General features: G+C 53.1%; 7 protein-coding genes across 7 annotated transcripts; 3 read left to right on the top strand and 4 right to left on the bottom strand.

Annotated features, from left to right (window-relative positions):
* Positions 1-465: 465 nt before the first annotated feature.
* On the top strand, positions 466-3745 carry CTRU02_203501 (ras guanyl-nucleotide exchange factor; the record flags this gene model as incomplete). The annotated part of the gene is made up of 5 exons (XM_036724127.2): positions 466-1087; positions 1145-1462; positions 1523-1732; positions 1798-3599; positions 3656-3745. The coding sequence occupies 5 exons, from the start codon at positions 466-468 to the stop codon at positions 3743-3745; spliced, it is 3042 nt and encodes a 1013-aa protein (XP_036584241.2).
* A 1496-nt stretch (positions 3746-5241) lies between these two features.
* On the top strand, positions 5242-8761 carry CTRU02_203502 (cytoplasm protein; the record flags this gene model as incomplete). Its single annotated transcript, XM_036724128.2, has 7 exons — positions 5242-5365; positions 5434-5472; positions 5542-5659; positions 5714-5858; positions 5920-7007; positions 7059-8303; positions 8356-8761. 7 exons carry the CDS (start codon positions 5242-5244, stop codon positions 8759-8761), a joined length of 3165 nt encoding a protein of 1054 aa, XP_036584242.2.
* A 1129-nt stretch (positions 8762-9890) lies between these two features.
* On the bottom strand, positions 9891-11067 carry CTRU02_203503 (ATP synthase subunit 5; the record flags this gene model as incomplete). The annotated part of the gene is made up of 4 exons (XM_036724129.1): positions 9891-10004; positions 10116-10208; positions 10415-10729; positions 10897-11067. The coding sequence occupies 4 exons, from the start codon at positions 11065-11067 to the stop codon at positions 9891-9893; spliced, it is 693 nt and encodes a 230-aa protein (XP_036584243.1).
* Positions 11068-11700: 633 nt separating this feature from the next.
* CTRU02_203504 (maintenance of ploidy protein mob1) lies at positions 11701-12745 on the bottom strand (the record flags this gene model as incomplete). The annotated part of the gene is made up of 3 exons (XM_036724130.1): positions 11701-12227; positions 12326-12486; positions 12720-12745. 3 exons carry the CDS (start codon positions 12743-12745, stop codon positions 11701-11703), a joined length of 714 nt encoding a protein of 237 aa, XP_036584244.1.
* A 1102-nt stretch (positions 12746-13847) lies between these two features.
* Positions 13848-16146, top strand: CTRU02_203505 (uncharacterized protein; the record flags this gene model as incomplete). Its single annotated transcript, XM_036724131.1, has 4 exons — positions 13848-14103; positions 14178-14996; positions 15051-15091; positions 15142-16146. The coding sequence occupies 4 exons, from the start codon at positions 13848-13850 to the stop codon at positions 16144-16146; spliced, it is 2121 nt and encodes a 706-aa protein (XP_036584245.1).
* Positions 16147-16683: 537 nt separating this feature from the next.
* On the bottom strand, positions 16684-17362 carry CTRU02_203506 (small nuclear ribonucleoprotein; the record flags this gene model as incomplete). Its single annotated transcript, XM_036724132.1, has 3 exons — positions 16684-17006; positions 17078-17146; positions 17218-17362. 3 exons carry the CDS (start codon positions 17360-17362, stop codon positions 16684-16686), a joined length of 537 nt encoding a protein of 178 aa, XP_036584246.1.
* Positions 17363-18712: 1350 nt separating this feature from the next.
* Positions 18713-19311, bottom strand: CTRU02_203507 (nudix family protein; the record flags this gene model as incomplete). Its single annotated transcript, XM_036724133.1, has 2 exons — positions 18713-19140; positions 19254-19311. The coding sequence occupies 2 exons, from the start codon at positions 19309-19311 to the stop codon at positions 18713-18715; spliced, it is 486 nt and encodes a 161-aa protein (XP_036584247.1).
* Positions 19312-19544: the final 233 nt, after the last annotated feature.

A 19544-nucleotide genomic window follows, 5' to 3' on the forward strand; every position in this document is an offset into this window, starting at 1 on the left:
CAAAGTTGACACTAAGACTTTACTCCCTGGACTTATCAAGTGAGTACAGAGTACAGAGCGTACGAAATACCCTGCCTTGTTGTGAGATCCATCCTGGACCAGTCCTCTAGCCAGGTACTGTTTTCCATTCGTACCTTGCTCTCTCTCCCTCTTTCTCGCACTAGGACCAGTCCCAGTGGGTTTGCCATGCCTTCCTTGAGGCTCTGGAATCCCGACTTTTAGTCAGTGCATCCACTGTCCAAAAAGTTTGGTTTTCATCAAGGTGGTCTGCTGCTAGCTTTTTTATTTTTTATTGTTTTTTTATTTTGTTCTGTTCTCTTTCTGTGCTGCTCCTGTCCAGGTCTTTCCATCGCCGTCGCAGTCGTTGTCGTCTTCCATTTCTTTCTTTTTCTTGTTCCTTGCATATTTTGCATGTTTATCACCTTCCCCGAGTAGCCTCTGCCTTTGCTGCCCCTGGTCGTGGCCATGGCGTCTGACAGAATGGGAGCTCGAAAGGCTCACAGGAGTTCAGAAGGCTCTCACATCCCTCCGAGCCATTACCACCGCTCCGGCACCTCATCCACAGCCGCTTCTGCCTCCGAAATCGCCGCTGCTGCTTCCAGGAAAGCCGACCGCGACACTGCCCACCGCTCCGCGCCTGCTGCCCCGAAGCAGCACCCGTTCCACTATACCGTCCACCTAGACAACCCGGACCCGAATCTGAACCTGACTCCCCAGCCAGCCTTCGAGCAACCGGCCAACTACCGCGACTCCATCATCTCCATTGTTGACGACCCATTCTTCCAACGCTTCGACGACTATTCCACGGAAGGGGGGGCACTTGGGTTCGAGCCGCATCGGGCTTCCACAATTGACGACGCCGACGCCGACGCCGAAGACGAAGACGAACAAGACAACGACGACGAAGTAGTAGGCGCCACACAAAAATACGAAATTCAACAAGAATTCGATTTTGATTTCGATTTTGGCTATTTTGAGCTACGCGATGACGACACCCCCAACGAGCGCTGGCCGCCCCCAAGAAGAGAGTCGTTGATAATAGGGCCTTCCTTGTCCTGGGTAATGCCCCACCAAACACAGACTGCGGGGTAGCTGATGAGACGGCAAGTGGAAAAAAGGGGCTGACGATCATAGCAACAACCAACCTCAGCCATCATGGAGAGCCTCAACGTCGCCGTCATTGGCGCATCGGGCGTTGGCAAATCATCCTTCGTCCAGCGCGTGCTTGGCCTCTCGCGCCCTCCCATAACGAATGCCTCCAGCGTGCGCATGGTCGTTGACAATGTCACCTATGGCGTAACCCTTATCGAACTCGATCTCGAATACTTCGAATTGGATCCGTCGCAGCCCATCCAGTGGCCGAAGCAAATTAACGGACACATTGTCCCTCGAGTAGACGGCGCATTGCTCCTTTACGATGTCGCAAACAAGGAAAGCATGAAAGAGTTACCGCAAGCCACAGGTAAGCGATGGTGTTTGCTTCGATTACGACGCGTCGCGTCTTGCTGACCTCACACAAAAGCCGCCCTGACGAAATCCGGACTTCCCGCTGTACTCGTCGCCAACAAGTGCGATCATCCTGAGAGTGAACGACAGGTTGACGCGCAACGCGTTGCTAGCCACGAATACTTCAACTCCTGCGTTGGCGTTTTCAACCTCTCAACAAGTAATCCCGAAAGAGCACGAGCCTGCCTGAACACTATGCTGAAAGCCGCAATTACATATCGCAAGGGTACGTGACCAAAAACCGGACCCCCATTGCGTACGCCCAGTGCATGCATGCTGATGAACTATCAGATACACAAGCATCAGAAGGGGGCATGTCCCGCCGCCGTGCAGCCTCGGCAGCCAATCTCGAGGCCCACGACAGCTCGAACGGTCGCCCGCTAAGTCAGCACAGCAAACATAGCCGAGCGAGCTCTGATTTGTCGCTTCTTCGAGGTGCCCCCCCTCCCATCCCAGATCACCTGCGCGGCCCACCAGTTCCAGGGAGCCCCCGGATTGCCAACTTCAGCGGCACGTCCTCGACTTCAACATTCGGAACCGAGACTATCGAAGAAGAGTCTCAACAAACCGTGTCGAGCCAGCTACGAACACCCGGTATACGTCTCGACCGCGGACCCACTGACTCATTCTTGGATATGGAGGAGTCGGACGCCGAATCTTACAGATACTCCGAGGACATTACGGTTCTGCAGCGGAACGATGACAGCTTGCTCGAAAAGCCTAAGCCAACCGGCGTGGCGTTCGACGAATTGGTGGACCGCCTCATCGCCCCGCGCATGACCAAGGCAGACAACAACTTCTCTGACGTGTTTCTCTGCTTGTACCGGAAATTTGCCGCTCCCGGTGAACTGTTCTCGGCTATTCTTACGCGCCTCGATCGCGTGAGAGACGACAAATCCGCACACTACCTCTCCAAGACTGCGACCCAACTTAGAATTATAGAAGTTGTCGCCAAATGGGTGTCTTTGTATCCGGGCGATTTTGCACGCCCTGGTACTAGACGAAACCTGGAGGACTTTATCAAGCATCTTTCCACTGAACCTATATTCTCCATCGCCGCCCAGCAAATCAAGCGCCATCTCGAACACAGCGTGGTGGAAGACGATGACACTGGCTGGGCGAAATCGGATGAATTGGCGGATCAAGAAGGCAGCAAAGTTCTGTCGAAAGACAAGACACGCTCGACATCAGACATGTCCAATGGAATTGGCACCCTCACAATTGATGACGATAAAAGCTTCGACGACAGGCCATCCGCCAGCTCCGACTTTTCACATGTGGACAGGACCAGCGGTGTCGGAACACATGTCTCGTTTCACTCATACGATGAGTATGAAAGAGAAGCGGCCAACATGGAGCCGACCGACGTGTTGCCCATGAATAAGTTCCGTTACCACATTTTCATGGATATATCAGACGACGACATTGCCGATGAGATGACACGCATAGACTGGGTCATGTTCTCGTCTATCCGCATCAGAGACTTTGTGCGGCATGTGAGCCTCTCATTGGATCAGCGGTCTAAGTGCAAAAGTCTAAGGAACGTTAATCGGATGATTAACCACTTCAACCATGTGGCGAAATGGGTAGCCAACCTCATCCTTCTGCGCGACAAGGCAAAGCACCGCGCGCAAATGTTGGAGAAGTTTATGAATATTGCGCAAAAGCTTCGACGGCTTAACAACTACAATGGGCTGGCCGCAGTGCTTGCTGGGATTAACGGCACTGCAGTTCATCGACTAGCCCAAACTTGGGCCCTAGTACCGCCAGAGTCACAGAAGTCTTTCGCGAAGCTGGGCATTCTCATGGGTACACAAAAGAGTCACTTTGCATACCGGTTGGCATGGGAAAACTCACCATTGCCCCGGATACCATACATTCCACTCCACCGGAGAGATTTGGTCTCTGCCGAAGAGGGTAGTAAGACATTTGTGGGCCCAGATGGTGACAGAGTAAACTGGAAAAAATTCGAGGTCCTCGGCGAAGTGCTGCTGCCTCTCATGAAGAGTCAAGGGACTGCATATCCGAACCTTACCAAGCACGAAGCGGCCCGGGAACTCATCTTGGACTGCAGAATGCCAACGGACGAAGAGGTAAGCAGAACCATAATGTTAACATGTACCGTCAGCTGCTAACAGGCGCCAATCAGGAAATCTATCAAAGAAGTGTGCAGGTTGAGAGCACGGCAGGAGGCGGTGCCGAAATCAACAAGAAGAAATTTCCCTGGTTTGCCAAATAGAATTCGGCACTCAGACGGTGCATGTCGATGGAGAGACTCTGAAGAGACAACAACACCATCCGTCACAGAGACAAGCGATGGCGTAGCATGCAGGCGGATAGGCGGGTCAGAAGCTCGCACAATGCATGCCGGCGCATGCAGGCGTATATAAACAAGTCGGATTCATGTGAACGTTGTGGGACTGGTGAATAGCGATTTGGCTCGATTTCCGCGATATAGATATCCTATTCAGCAATTGACAAGGGGGGCCACCAAGGGCCTCGGATTCCTTACGAGATTCAAACGATTTCTAGCATGGCGACTCGACCGGTGAATGCCATTTAGGCTCTACTTGTGACGCTTTCATAACAGTCAATGGCTCAACAAAAGACGAGGTCCCCCGCTCTCATCGGTGTCGGTGAGGCTCAGGACCACGTTTTTGTGATATCGGTAGCATAGCGGTAGCCATTTCAGTAACAGGCACACTTCATCGGCGATCCCTAGGCACATCTGCATCTCCCCTGGTCGGTCGGTGCGGTCCAGCCCATTGTTGGGTCTGCGATGACCCAATGCAATGCGATGCGGCTGGTGTTCAAATTGCCCCGCTAGGTTGGATTTAGGTGCGCTAGAGTTGGCTGACGTCATGCTTCTGAAAGCTCTGGTGTTAGCGTTTCAAGGAGAGGGGCAACAAGGGGCAGAAACCGGGAGCGGCGAGCTGCAAAAGACAGAATCACTGTGCAGTAGTAACTGCGAGTACGTGATGGAGTTGTGGGTATGGGGCGGCGACGTGCAGTACCTACTGATAAGCGCAGTTGAGCCAGCTGGGTCGCCAGGGAGAGGGCGCTCCCCATTCCACATGGCAAAGAGAATAGCATACTAGATGCCCCGCGGCGGTCGCCCCCTTAACCTTGGTCTGCGGCAGCTGCTACCGCTTTCTGTTGCTTGCTGTTCTCTCTGTTTACCTCCGCTGGCGCTCCGCACCTACCTGTAGCTATCTAGGTTTCCCGTCACGCTGGTTGGCTGATTGCCTCCCGGACCAGAGCTCCCGCTGTTGCTGCCACCAAACACGTCGGCTCTTTTGGTTGCTCGCAAAGGAGAGAGGAAAAAAAAAAAAGGAACCTCAACCCCAGTCGGGCTTCGTTGCGTCAATATTCCCAAGTACCTACGCCATCCTTCATTTTACATCGCCAACCTTCCATTGACCATCCAGGCTAACCCCTCGACTTTGTGCAAAGCTGACCGCCTACCGCTGAAGCTATCGTGATACGTGACGTTGCCTGCCGAGTGGTTTTGGTAGCATTGCTGGGGTGTCTGGTTCTTACTAAAGCCAGCTCCTCCTAAAAGCCTGCAGTTCGTCCGTCGCACTTCTTTCGCCGTTTTCGCCGCAGCAACCCACAAGTTTTTCCCCTTCTTCACCTCTCGCAAATCCCTCAAGGCTCATTTTCTTGTCGTTTGTCGTGACCGGCGCCTCTGCTAGCGAAACTTGCCTGCGCTCTTACGGTGCCAAGTCGCCCATTATGGTTGTCTTTGACGGGCACGAGTACCTCACCGAGGAAGAGAAGCGTCTCAAGGAAGATCGAAAGCGTGAGAAGTACTGGAAGAAATGGGGCCCCTACGTCGCCGAGCGGCAATGGGCGACCGGTAAGCCCTTGGGATGTTTTTTTTGGCTCGTGAGTGAAATATCGTATCTAATCGAAGCTATGCTGTAGTGCGAGAGGACTACAGTCCTGACGGAGACGCGTGGAGTCGTAAGGATATTCCCCCGCCCGTTTGCTCCACGAGAGCTCCAATTGCAACCCGCTGACAGTCGGACCCAGACTTTACCCACGACGACGCAAGATCCCGAGCGTACAGATGGGGTGAAGATGGAATTGCTGGTGTCTCTGACACTCACGGCCTCCAGAACATTGCCTTTGCTTTCTGGAACGAGGAAGAGTGAGTCGTTGTCGAAACGGGAATACCTTGGCTCAGTTGTTGACGGTTCCATAGCGATTTTCTCAAGGAGAGGCTATTTGGTCTCTCCAACCCCCAAGGTAACCATGGTGAGAGCATCAAGGAAGCTCACTTTCATGTTGACAACACACCCGTAAGTGAATACGCTCCGGTTTTTGTGGTTACGAATGCTAACAGCCAATTCAGACGGTAGGCTTGGAATTATCGGCGTCCAATTGCCCGTACTGACGATTTATCTGCAGCACTCTTACATGAAGTTTCTGTACAAGTATCCCCAGAAGAAGTTCCCGTACAAGGACCTCCTCGAAGAGAACGCGAGAAGAGGCAAACAGGACAAGGAATACCAAATCATCGACACTGGCATCTTCGAGGAGGACCGATACTGGGATATCTTCATCGAAACAGCCAAGGAGACCAATGACCCTGAAGAGATCTTGTTCCGTGTTACGGCCTGGAACAGAGGCCCTGATCCGGCACCTCTTCACATTGTGCCGCATATGTGGTTCCGGAACACCTGGGCGTGGGGCCGCGAGCCTGAGGACAAGAAACCTTCCATCGAGGCATACGCGGAGGGCATGGTCAAGTCCAAACACCACAAGCTGGGCGACCGCTACCTGTTGATGTCGCCTTCTCCAGGCGTCGGCTCCAGCGGCGAAGATGTGCTGCCTCAAATGATGTTCACAGACAACGACACCAACTACGAGCTGCTGTACCAGCAGGAGAATAAAACTCCGTACGTCAAGGATGCCTTCCACAGGTACATCGTACAGGGTGAAAAAGAAGCAATCAACCCTGAACAAAAGGGAACCAAGTGCGCCGGATGGTTCAGTTTCAACGAAGATGGAGGTGTCGCTCCTGGCGAGTGCGCCGTCGTGCGTTTCCGCCTTTCTAAGAGAAACGAGACGTATTTCGACGAAGGAGAGTTCGATGACTTGATGGACTTGAGAATCGCCGAAGCTGACGACTTTTACTACCGCCTCAGCCCCCTCCCCATGGCTGATGATCTCCGCAACATCCAACGCCAGGCCTTCTCTGGCATGATGTGGACGAAGCAGCATTACCTGTTCATCTGGGACCAGTGGGCGAATGGCGACCCAACGCAGCCTCCTCCGCCACCCAGTAGGAAGAATATCCGCAATACTCAGTGGAAACACATGCACTGCGACGACATTCTGTCCATGCCGGATTCTTGGGAGTACCCCTTCTTCGCCGCGTGGGACAGTGCTTTTCACTGCATTACACTGGCGATGATGGATCCGGACTTTGCGAAGAAGCAACTGGATCTGTTTACTAGGGAGTGGTACTGCCACCCGAACGGTCAATTACCAGCGTGAGTTGTTCCCAGACTTGGTTCGACGAGGCCGATGCTAACAGTGAATAGATACGAGTGGAACTTTGGTGACGTGAACCCCCCTGTTCATGCTTGGGCAACATTCCGTGTGTTCAAAATTGAGCGCAAGATGTACGGCAGGCAGGACCTGGACTTCCTTGAGAGAGTCTTCCAAAAGCTATTGTTAAACTTCACTTGGTGGGTCAACCGCAAGGATGCCGATGGCAAGAATGTCTTCGAGGGCGGCTTCCTCGGCCTTGACAACATTGGTCTCTTCAACCGCTCTGAGCCACTCCCAACTGGCGGTTCCTTGGAACAGGCTGACAGTACCGGCTGGATGGCTTTCTACTGCCTTAGCATGCTGAACATCGCTCTTGAGCTGGCCAAACACCGACGCACGTATGAGGATATTGCATCCAAGTTCTTCGAGCACTTCATCTTCATTAGCGATGCGATGACCTTCAGGACTGGCCAGAAGGACGAGAAGTCGCTGTGGAACGACGAGGATGGTTTTTACTACGACGCCATCTCGTGGGGCGGCCCTTGGATCCAGCAACTCCCTGTTCGATCTCTTGTGGGCTTGATCCCACTTTATGCAACGATGACTCTCGAGCCCGAGTTGATTAACAAGCTTCCTTCCTTTAAGAAGCGAGTAGACTGGTTCATTGAGAACCGCTGCGATTTGGCCGAGAGAAACATGGCCAGCATTGCTAAGCGTGGTAAGGGAAACAGAATATTGCTATCCATTGTCAGCAAGGACAGGCTCGAAAAGATTCTCCGCCGCATGCTTGATGAAGACGAATTTCTGAGCGAACACGGCATTCGCTCACTCTCTAAATACCACGAGAAGAACCCATTCTCGATGGAAGTCAACGGCCAGACCTTCTCCGTAGGCTACGTCCCCGGTGACTCCGACAGTGGCTTATTTGGAGGCAACAGCAACTGGAGAGGTCCTATCTGGCTATGTGTGAACTTCCTTCTTGTCGAGTCCCTTCAACGGTTCTTCTTGTTTTACGGACAGGAGTTCCAAGTTGAATGCCCAACTGGCAGCGGCGACTACATGCATCTAGGCCATGTTTCCGAAGAGATTCAGCATCGTCTGCAGCATCTGATGGCCCGCAACGACGACGGTCGCCGCAGCATCAACGCCGGAAGTGACTTGCTTGATTTTGATCCCCACTGGAAGGATTACCTCTGGTTCTACGAGTTTTTTGACGGCGACTGTGGTCGTGGACTTGGAGCCACCCACCAGTGCGGTTGGACAGGTCTGATTGCCAGAATGATCCATGACACTGGGTAAGAGTTCTTCCCGCGTTTGATAGCCCCCTCCGCTAACCTTCTAATGCAGTGTTAACTGCCGTCTCCCTCACACCCCGCGTACGCCGTCGGCTGGAATGTCACACTATTTCGATGACATCCTGACACGCGAGATCAAGCGCCGTGACTCAACCACGCCACACACCCCTGGGCCCAACGGCAAGCCTCGCATGCGCAGATCGTCCACCGCACGGTCCATTGGCGCGAGGAGCGACTTCGATAACGACATGAACGGCGAAGACGGCCACGACGAGGAGTCACTTGGTGGCTCCGTCACCTTGGAGGACCCGGACAGGCTCAGGGAGAGGCTGAGGGAACGAACGGAGGCGGACGCACACATGCACCGCTATATCTCGGACCAGCTTGAGCGCTTCAAGGAGGATAAGGAGTTTACAGTCAACGGAGGCGACAACGAGTACGAGACCAGTGCCAAATGATGCGTTTCTATAGGTCTCGTTGTCCTGTTTGGTTAGTATAGACAGGTTGTGTGGGCTCCATCGCAAATGTCATCGGGGGAAAGATAAGAGAGTACTCAAAGAGGGAAACAAAACCGCAGAAAATATAAAACTGCATAAAGGGCTTCATTTTCATTTTCTTTTCTTTTTCTTCCTTTACAATGCATACGAATAAGAACATGACTGTCATAGGTGCACATAGAACTAAGCACAGTATTGCCGGGTTGCGAGAGATTAATCCTTGTTGACTCTTTCACTGGAAGCTTCCGTTTATTCGAAGGCAAATCTGCCTGCAGCCTCTCTCCTTGGGATGTGATGTCTGTGTGTGCTATCCGCACTCTTGGTATCGGGGACTACTAACCTCAAGGTTTTCAACGGCATGGTCGGCGCCATATTCTGTGCATGAAGCGCGTAGCTCTGGAAATCGACAACATTGATGTCGTCATCATACATCCATGTTGTTTTTGTTCCATCTACATCATGCGGAGTTCTCACTGGGTTATTTACATCGTGAGTTGTTAGATATATACGAGACAAAGAAGAAACCTTGCTGTGGATTCCTCGAGTGTACATTTACAGCTTGCTGGGACGAACTTTGTTACTTTTCATACAAAGGATGATAAATATCCGAGGTTAGCAGGCGACTCACGACGGTTCACAAATGTCGTTTTCCTTTTAATTATGCTCCTGCCTGCTGCTTTTATCGTATCAACATCATATCAGGCACTTTTCAAGGACAAAGGTGTTTAGAGGTCCGTGAATGCTTCTATTGTAGACTATGCACAGCTCGTCTCATTGGCCCGGAACAGGATTCCTCCTCTCTCGCACTCGAGGCCGAAAAAAAGAAACCCTTGTTTCTGAGCCCGCGCAGTTCCCACAGAGAACCACATGTGACGTTTGGAGGAAGGCGGGAGGATGTTCCCACAATCCCGTCACATACAGATGTTGGAGCCCGCAGCAGCAGCAGCAGCAACTCTCCATTTCCCCTCTCCCCTCGGTCAAAGTTTACAAGAAACACACACAAAGAGAAATAGTTCGGGTGAGGGATTAAGATGGGGTGTTATGCTAGTCGGTTCATCTTTTCAAGGGTTGTATTGTAGGTAAGACTGTTTTACAAGGCGTCGGTGAGAAGCTTGTTAAGCTTGGCGATCTTGGACGAGACGCTAAGGTCGATGGTCCGTTCGCCGACCTCGACGATAAGGCCGCCGACGATCTCAGGGTTGACCTGGGTGCGGTGTTAGTCAACGTTGTTCTTGATAGCATCAAGTCACATCTGGTCCGAGAATCTCGGTGATTCGGCCGAGGTCGAGGTTAACTTGCGAGAGTGAGAACGTACCTGGTTGGTGACCTTGAGCTTCTGGCCCTGGCCGATGTAGGCAGACTTGGAGATGGCAGCCTCGAGTCTGTTGAGGGTCTTGTTGTCGAGTTGCTATGGTGATGTTAGTCATGCGTTCCAATATTGTTCGTCTGTTGCCTCTGGTCGGTGAAACTCGTCTGCGCGGGATTTCTGTCCAACACATGTATTCCCCAACAGACAGATTCACAACTAAGCCTTGCCTCTGGCAGTGGCGGGCCAACTTCTCCCACGTAACGAGATGGGTTATAGCAACTCCCTCCTCAGGAAATGTGACATACCGTAGCGCTGGTGACAATAAGCTCAACCTCGCCGCGGGCGGCGCTCATGATCTCGCCGAACTTCTGGCAAACACCAGGCAGGAGGCCGAGACGGTTGTTCTCGGCGAGGGCGGCAAGGAAGTTCTTGACGGTCTCCTGGGAGCTGGCGCCGGCCTGCTTGGTGAGCTCGGCAACGATGGCGTTCTTGTCATCGGCGCTCAGGGTGGGCGCAGCGAGAACGGTGGCCAGCTTGGGATCCTTGGAGACGAGCGACTCGAGGGTGGACAGGGCCTTGGCCGTGGGGTCGAGGGAGGAAGTCTTGACAGCGGCGGTGTACTGGAAATTGACGCAGTTAGCTTTCTGGTTCGATGTCTTCCATTTTTATTTTTATTTTTTTATCCCTCCATCCTCGGAGAATCCCGATCTTCAACTCGAGATCCTCCCCCAATTGAGCTGCACGACCCAATTGACCCCGGAAAAACATGATGACAGGAGAATCGTACCAGGGCAGTGGCGTAGGTGCCGTCAAGGCCAAAGACGGCGACGGGAGGCTTGACGTTCTCGGTCGCGGCGGCAGCGGCGTAGGTTCGGACGGCCGGGGCGCGGGAGGCAGCGACGAGGCGCGACGCGGGAGCCGCCGCTCGGATTGTGCGGATAGCCGATCTCGAGAACATGGCGGATTTCGTCGTGAGTGCGGGTATTGTTCAATTGATGGGGGAGACCGGCGGGCGGGAGGGAGGGATGCTGCTGATTTGGGGATAGCAGGTGAGGTAGCTGTCGGTTTTCGAGGTTGAGGTTTGAACTTCGGCAATTTGGGATATTGATGCCTTGGGGCTGGAGGCTGCACCGTTGGCTGGTGCGGTAAGGCATCTACTTAGGTAAGCTGGTCCTAAGGGTGGCCGGGTCGGTGGAAATCGGAGCTGGAATTCTTGTGTCAAGGGGCCAACTGCACGGTGCCAAAAACAGACCCTAGCCCCACCCGAATTGAGTTCCCTGATCTTGACGAATGTTCCGTATTCGACAAGAATTGGGATGAACCACAACACCACAAGGACGGACAGTGAAGTCGAAAACAGTTACTGTCTAATGCTTCAATTATCAACTCAATACCAGGTTTCCCGTAATCCTGTGGGTAATCTACAGTAATATCACAATTGCCGCTGCCCTTCCCTGTTGTTGGGGGGCGACAGCGGTATCAAAGCCCATCACGCCTGGTCGCCAGCACTTCCTTAATTACCGACCGGCATCCCTGATATCCCCAACGCCCAGACAATGCATTCACTCATGGGTTCGAAATTTGGCATAACTCAATCGCTCTCAATCATCTTTTCAGCAAGATCGTTCAGGGGACCGTAAAAGTCCTTGCCGCTCGCCAGCTTGTGCTCGTCAACAAACAACACATACTGCTTGAAGCTTGTGTTGAGATGAGGTTCCAGGCCGAGTTCTCTGATGACGGCGTAGTGATGGCAGTAGACATGGGCGTAGACTCGGTACATGCGCTTAAAGATTTGTCGCACGTGCGACGGGAAGTTCTTCGGGAAGGGGACGCCTATACGTCCTAGTGTGAGTACAACCTCTCTACGTACTCGGCGTGGAATGCACCTACCAATCCTGCTTGGCATCATCGTCTCATTGTCGATGGTGTTTTGCACCCAGGTCATAAGGTGCTCGATGTAATCCGGAGCTGACATGTGAGTCGGCTTCTTATACTGGTCACTGTCCTGCCACAGGTACTCGAACTCGTCTGTGGCTTTCATCTCTGGACACGACTGGGGAGAGCAAAACTCCGTGATGGCGCCGTAGAGAAGGTTGATCTGGTTGTAAAAGTCGACCACTGCACACCGCAAACGTTAGTCAAACTGTACTGTCTTTGTTCCCCCTCCTTCCGTTCCTCTCATGGCCTTCTCTCCTCTTTTCCTGGGGCGTGCTCACTATTGACAGCCAGCCATTCGTTCTCGTCCTCGCCTTCGGGCAGCTTGACAACCTTGCGTAAGCTGCCTCCTCCAAGAGTCGCTTCAGCATACTGTCGCAGCGCAACGCCATTGTTTGCTCCCTTCACGGTGCGCGCACGGAACTGGTTCCTAGCCGCCTTACTATCCTCATCGTCAGCGGCTGTAGACAAAGGTGCGGGGAGCTGGGATTCGGGTGTTTGGATGACGGTAACATCGCGGTTGAGTCCGCTGCTGCGCGGGGGATCTGGCACCGGCGGCGGAGGCGATGGTGGCGGCAGCGATGGTATTCCCCCCGCCAGCAGCCCCGTTCTCACGCTGATGTAGTGCAAAAGGGACATCATGGCGGAAGCAGTAGGTATGGTGGTAGTACTGACACTGTCATACCCGGCACCCCGTTCATGGTGGCGACGTGTCGTGGAGCGCTCGAAGGTTCAGATACTTAAATGTTATCGTCGTTCTGGCTGTTGCATTCCATTCCAGTGGTTAGCGGGGTAATGGAACAGATGAAATTCGGCAGGACAGCGCCGAGATGTTGCTTGTGACATACCTGAAAGGCTGGATGACGTCGCTGAGCTTATGTCGTGAAAGCAGGATTCAGGTGTTGAAAGGAAAATTATTGAGGAGATGAAGTCAACTTAGGATCACCTAGGTTAGAAGATGCGCGCGGCTCGTTGTTTTGGGTGTCATAGGTAAGGTGCTGGTCAAAGGGTACTCCCTACTGCGTGGAAGGGGTTGGTGGTGTTTATGCGCTTGCCCAATCGGTGCGGTTGCTGGGTTGCAAGAGCCGGTCTTGTGGAGACCCGAGCCACAGTGGTCCTAATTTACTGTGGCTGGTGCACGGCGTCCCCTCCGTTTTCCGCACTGGTGGAAAGGGCGGAACACCTCGGGCGGGGTCCCATCTACGGCACCAAAGACCCAGTCTTGCGGAAGCCATGTAAATGCTCAATCGGAGGCCTTCAATAGCGTTGCAAACTGTCCAGAAGACCCACTTCTGACCAACAACGCTAGGCAGTTGGGAGTGGTCTCTTTCTCCAATCCTTCCTTTCAGGCCCGTCACGTATCGTCCTTGGAAGACTTCTGCCGGCCGGGGACTTGAATAGCCTCAATTCAAAGTGGAGAAACCATTATCCCCGCACTCTGGTCCTGTTCCCCTCAATGTTCCCTCCATTTGGGTTCCGGAAAGCCGAGTTGAACGATACCAGACAGCTTGATTCTCGGTTGATAACCGCCCGAGGTTGACTACCCCATTAGCAGAGATGGAAATGAAGGTTAGGAAAACTATGTAACCCAGTCCCCATGCTCCTAGTCGTCTTCATGGCTAGCCTGTCGATCCCTCCATGTCAAGATGAGGATTCGGCTTCCCCGCGCGAACCGAAATTTGGGGACGATGCCCCTTCAATTGTATAAAACCTGTCCGGTTGTCCAACCTTTTTTTGTAGACAATTACTAGGTAAAACTATGAGCCCCAAGTTGTCTAAGTGCTGTCTAAAGTGTATCTTAACATGCGTGCCTTGCACCTGCTGCCGCTATTATGTGCTATCATCGAAGCCAAGATAGACCGGCAGAAAGTGGTGCAGTCATTTAATCCTCGACGTAATGCCACTTCGCCGGAGACACCGTTGCAAGTTGGCAATGGCAACTTCGCCTTTGGTGCTGACATCACGGGCCTCCAGACCTTCAGTCCTTTTGCGACAATGTCAACATGGGGCTATCACAACTTTAGTCTGCCCACAACCCCAGGCCAGACATCGATTGAAGGTAAGTCACCGTGTTCATGGCACAGTTGGGTAGAGACAATGTAGGATATATCAAACTAAACCGTGAGTTCTTAGACTACAAGGGAACAGAATGGTGGACACATGGACGACTAGTCCAATACAACATGGCCAACCCCACAAACAACGACATTGCAAACTGGCTCCGCGAGAACCCCCACCGCATCAACTTGGGCATCATCGGTTTGTCATTCGACAGTGGCAATGTTTCGACTGATGGTGTGACGGAGGATATGCTTGGTGACAAGGAACAGATCCTCGACATGTGGGCTGGTGTTATTCTCTCAAGCTTCACCTACAAGAACACTCCCATCAAGGTGGAAACCCGAGTAGATCCCAACTCTGACACCGTCGCCGTATCCATCGAATCCGCTCTGTTGTCCTCTGGTGACCTTTCCGTATTCTTTGACTTTCCCTACCCCACGAACGATAAGTTTGGAGCACCATTTATGGGCGTGTTTAACCAGACCAACAAGCATAAGACGTCTCTCTCATCCTGCAGCGGAGGTAACCAGGCCAAGATACACCACGACCTGACAACAGCCCAGTATGATCTCCGCCTCAAGTGGGATAGCGGGAAGGGCAACGGGACGGTGAAGGCACCGACTGATGGCAGCCATCGATACCTACTGTCCACCAGTGGCTCGGACAAGCTTCGGTTCACGGCCAATTTTGCGCCTTCAAGGCCTTCGACTCAGGCCAAATTTGACAAAGTCGTAAATACTGCCCAGGAGTGGTGGGCTTCGTACTGGTCAAATGGAGCGTTTGTCGATATGACTGGCACGGCTGACGCCAAAGCAACCGAACTCCAAAGACGGACCATCCAGTCCCAATATCTGGTGGCTGTCAACTCGGCATCAGATTATCCCCCCCAAGGTAGCCATGCTTTTGTTCCTAGGTCCTAACCTTGCACTAACACCATCAACCCAGAGTCTGGTCTCGTGAACAATGGCTGGTTCGGCAAGTTCCACGTATGCAACCACCCCTCGTCACTTGAAAGTTTCTCACTAACTATGAGCAGATGGAAATGATCCTCTGGCATACATTACAATTCGCCCGCTGGAACCACTTCCCCCTCTTTTCCCGCTCCCTCCCCGGAACCTACGTCAAACTCCTCCCATCTTCCCTGGCCCGCGCATCAACACAAGGCTACGCCGGCGCCCGCTGGGGTAAGATGACGGACCCTTCGGCCATTGACTCGCCCGGCGAGATCAACACCCTTCTAATATGGCAACAACCTCACCCAATGTACTTCGCCGAGCTGGAATACCGTCACGCCCCGACAGCTGATACTCTCGCAAAGTGGGACGAAGTCCTTACGGCGACGGCGGACTTCATGGCCTCCTTTGCATTCTATAATCAATCAACGGGAGTGTACGACTTAGGCCCGCCAATGTACCCAGTTTCGGAAAACACCAACCCCAACGCCACTGTCAACCCAACGTTCGAGTTGGCGTACTGGCGCTTCGGCCTCGATGTCGCCATCTCATGGAAATCCCGCCTCGGCGAGAAGGCCCCTGAGGCGTGGAAGACGGTGAGGGATAAGCTCGCCCCATTGCCAGTCGTCGACGACACGTACCCCGTGTACGAGGGCATCCCCAACATGTGGAAGAACTTGACGACGGTGCAGGACCACCCGGCAATGTCCGGTATCTTCGGGCTTCTGCCGCCTCCCTCTTCCGGGCCAGGTCTCAATCGCACTGTTCTGGAAACCACCGCCGCCAAGATCTGGGAGCTGTGGGACCTCGACGAGTCTTTCGGTTGGGACTTTCCCATGCTGGCGATGAACAGCTTGCGATTAGGCGACGCGCGGCGGGCGGTCGAATATCTGCTGCACCCAACTTTCCAGTTTGACGACGCTGGGTATCCTGTTGGAGGGACCAGGGTGCCGACGCCGTATTTTCCAAGCTCGAGCAGCTTGCTGCTAGCAGTGGCCATGATGGCTGGAGGTTGGGACGACGCCAAGGGGCCGCACTTTCCCGAGGGATGGAATGTTACTGTAGAAGGTTTCGTTCCTGGGCTATAGTTGGGAGCATTTGTCAGATTTGAAGTCATAGAGTTGATGGATGCCGAGGCATCTGCCGTGTACTTGTCCCTAGTTCTATTAATTTCGACAATTGCCCTCGCTGGATCAACAGTGCCCCAAAGCAAGCACAAACGAACAGCTAAAACAGTGGGAATTTCACTTCAAAGTGCCCATACCCTGTGGGTAATGTTCAAACGATATGATTATCTTCTGCTGGCGTCCGTCATAACGACCAGACCCAAGAATGACGAGCATTTCACAATATTCTGCTCTACATTCAACCAGCCGTCTTCTGCGGCGTCGAACGACAAAATAAAGGGGTGCCGGTACGCCATTGTCCTGGCGGCCATTACCACCGCCCTTTTCCCAACCAGCAACTTGATCTTTCCATCCTCCTGTTCCTGGAAGATATCCATCTTTCTCCCGCATACGTTCAATCGTTTTGTCATTTGGTCATTTCGAGTTTAGAAAGTGAAGAAGCTCGGAAGCAAGTAAGTGGGTTGAGGTAAGGTCATCAAAAAGGGCCCCGCAAGTAACTCAGAGCAGAATTTCGCCCATGTTCTCGCCCTCGAAGCCAAGCTTGCTCAGCTTCTTGATCCGCCCCTTGTCGCGTGTCTTGTCTTTTTCCTTCTTCTCGGCCGCCAGGCGGTGCACCAGCTTGACATCAGCCGACTCGTAGCCCGGGGGTGGGTCGTCGTCTTTGTCGAGATCGATCTCACCCAGGAGGAGCACATTTTCGCCACGCACAAGGAAGATACCACGCTTGACGTCGGCGTAAAGGCCTGAAGGACGCGACGGGTTGGCATCAAGGTCTGGATGGGCGAAGACGCGCTCGACAGTGTCCTGAAGGACGAGATTTGCTATTATTTCCCAGGTTGTCAGTTATCATGAGGATGATGTGGTGGGGTTATGAGAGTAGGAGTGCATGTACCGAACTGGTCCCAGCTGCGAAGGACGCCAATCAGTTTGCGACCATCGCGGAGTGCAACCATGAGCTTCTCTACGGGTCGAATGTTAGCGACCAGCTTTCATTGTCCAACGGCGCACGACAGTCGTGATTTTCCGCCTTACTGTCGGTGAGATCCAGCAGCTGAGCTGCAGTGGTGAACATCTGCGGTGGGAGCTGGGCGGGTTGCTGAGGCGGGGGCGGTGCGCGGCCACCGAGAACGGGTTGGCCCCCCTGGGGAGGGGCATCGGAGATGGTGAGGTTTTCCATTGTCTTTTTTATCTTGTTGGCATTGGTACTTGAGAATTATTGCATTCGAGCCAATCCCGGTCCATCGATTATTGCGCCGGGATAGTATAGATGCGACAGGAAAAAGCAGGTGCTTATAATGTGGCGCTAAGAAGCATCATCGGGAGGGAGTGCGAGGTTTGATCGTTGTCGGTTACTGGCTGTAGCCTTGCGATTCTACCTCGCTCGCTTCTGAGGTACGCTGTATTGGATGGTGTTCAATCAAGCCATCATCATCGTGGGTCCACCTAGTCTGGGCTGGCGGCGTCGGCGACAGGGCAGGTGCGCTGCTTTGTGGTCGGAGATACTAATTTTGCGGAAGCCGAAAAGGGACAGACAAATCTGGTCGACTTTGGAGTTGGAGCACGCCCCGGCTGAGAGACCGAGCACGGATCATTCTTTGGTAGGTGAGAGTCGTCCGGGGCACGTGAAAGGCGGGGCATGAGTCAATCCCTGTTGTCAAAATTTCTGATGATCTCAGATGCATGCGGGGCAATGGCAGTCCCTGGCATTGCTGGAGGGGTAGTAGCCCACCAGCCAGTCCGAGTTTGACTTTTATCGGCGCAGGAGCAAGGCATGACTGAGCTTGGGGAGAGGTCGCTAATTTTTTTGGTCTTTTTTCCTTCTGTTCGTGTCGCTCAGGCGACTGATGGACGAGGGGCCTTGGGTCACACGAAAGTCTCAAGGCCTGAGCTTATTGCTGTAGCTTTTTGTCCCTTTCTTCAGCTCTTCCTGTTGTCAGCGATGCTAGCTGCGTGTCTCTCTATCTTGAATTATGTATTGTTTTTGTTCTTTTACTTTAGTAATGTGCACCGCAGCAAAGTCCGGCAGATCCGAAAAGCCAGCAATTCCAGCCAGAGGCAGCTATGACGAACTATCGCATTATGCTTCCAGCTTTTCCTACTTGCAGCTGCACTGATATATGCTCTTATGCACCTAAGCCATCCATGCCAAACCAGAACCGCCTCCTTTTTCCCGTAGTCTATAGCAAGCCAACCCACAACGCCTAGTCATAATGCAGTGTGATTCTCCCCGTATTCTTGGTTAATATGAAGTGATGTTCGTTTGTAAAGCAAGCAATGTTGGTCGCCGACGATGTGTCGAGGATGTTCAAGGTTTCCGCCCGTCATCGGATGGGTTACGAGAAGCCATTGGCACCTGCATAGCTGGTAACTTGCAAGGAAAAGTGTATAGCAGCGGTGAGACGCATTGCGAGTGTCAGTTTACGGTATGTGAAGTCGCAGTGTTGTGCCTACAAAAGAAGTGCACGCTTGGCTTTCATATCAATAGGCAGGGAACGAGGGACCGAGACGCTGGCGCGCCCATTGCGTATCATGACTTTTTCATAGTGCATCTAGTCAAGGCTTCGAGAAGCTCTGGCCGGGCCGCCAATGCTTCCTTTGCCTGCGTGTATGTCATCCACTGACGCTCTCTCTTGTGCTTCTCGGGCCAGTTGTCCTCTTGCCGAACGACGGTCGCTTCGTAGAATCGGTATAACGACTTGGATGAGTCCTTGCTGGAGTGCTTCGGTGGGCGGGTCTCGACAATGTCTCCCAAGTCATAGTTGATCTCGATACTGATGCCTGCTTCTTCCCAAGCCTCGCGTGCCGCTGCCTCGGTGCATTCTTCGTCCGTCTCCCAGCCGCCTTTAGGCAACACCCATCCCTTCCTACGGGTGGACTGGATAAGAAGAACGTAGTGCTTGTCCTCGGTCAAGGGGACAACACCGGCAACCAAGCGCTCGCCTTTGGAGTTGTAACCTGCAGGACAAGGTGTTAGTGGGTCCCGCGCTGCGAGCAGGCGCACCAGGGTTTGGGGGGAGAGGCTCAAAGGATAGAAAGGAATTCGCCTCTGCTCCCGTTTGCGCACTTACGCTGCTTGCTTCTTCCCGTGCGCGACTCCATTGTCCGCTCCTTGTGAGAGGAAGACATGCTGGGCAGCCTGCTTTGCCTTTGCGAGGTTTGTGTGGCAGGAAGGGTCGGAGGAGGTAGTTGTGGTGTGGGTTGCACAGCTGCTCTGATACTCGGTTGCTGTTGCGGTAGCGGTAGCGGTAGTGGTGGTGGTAAGTCCGACAACAACTTTTTTCTCTCACAGGTGATTTGCAAGTCGAAAGTTGTCCGGGCTGAGGGGCTTCGGGATCTGGGTTGCGGGCTCAAAGATTTTT

Source organism: Colletotrichum truncatum (assembly GCF_014235925.2).
Source record: "Colletotrichum truncatum strain CMES1059 chromosome Unknown Contig_0002, whole genome shotgun sequence".
Taxonomy (NCBI): Eukaryota; Fungi; Ascomycota; class Sordariomycetes; order Glomerellales; family Glomerellaceae; genus Colletotrichum; species Colletotrichum truncatum.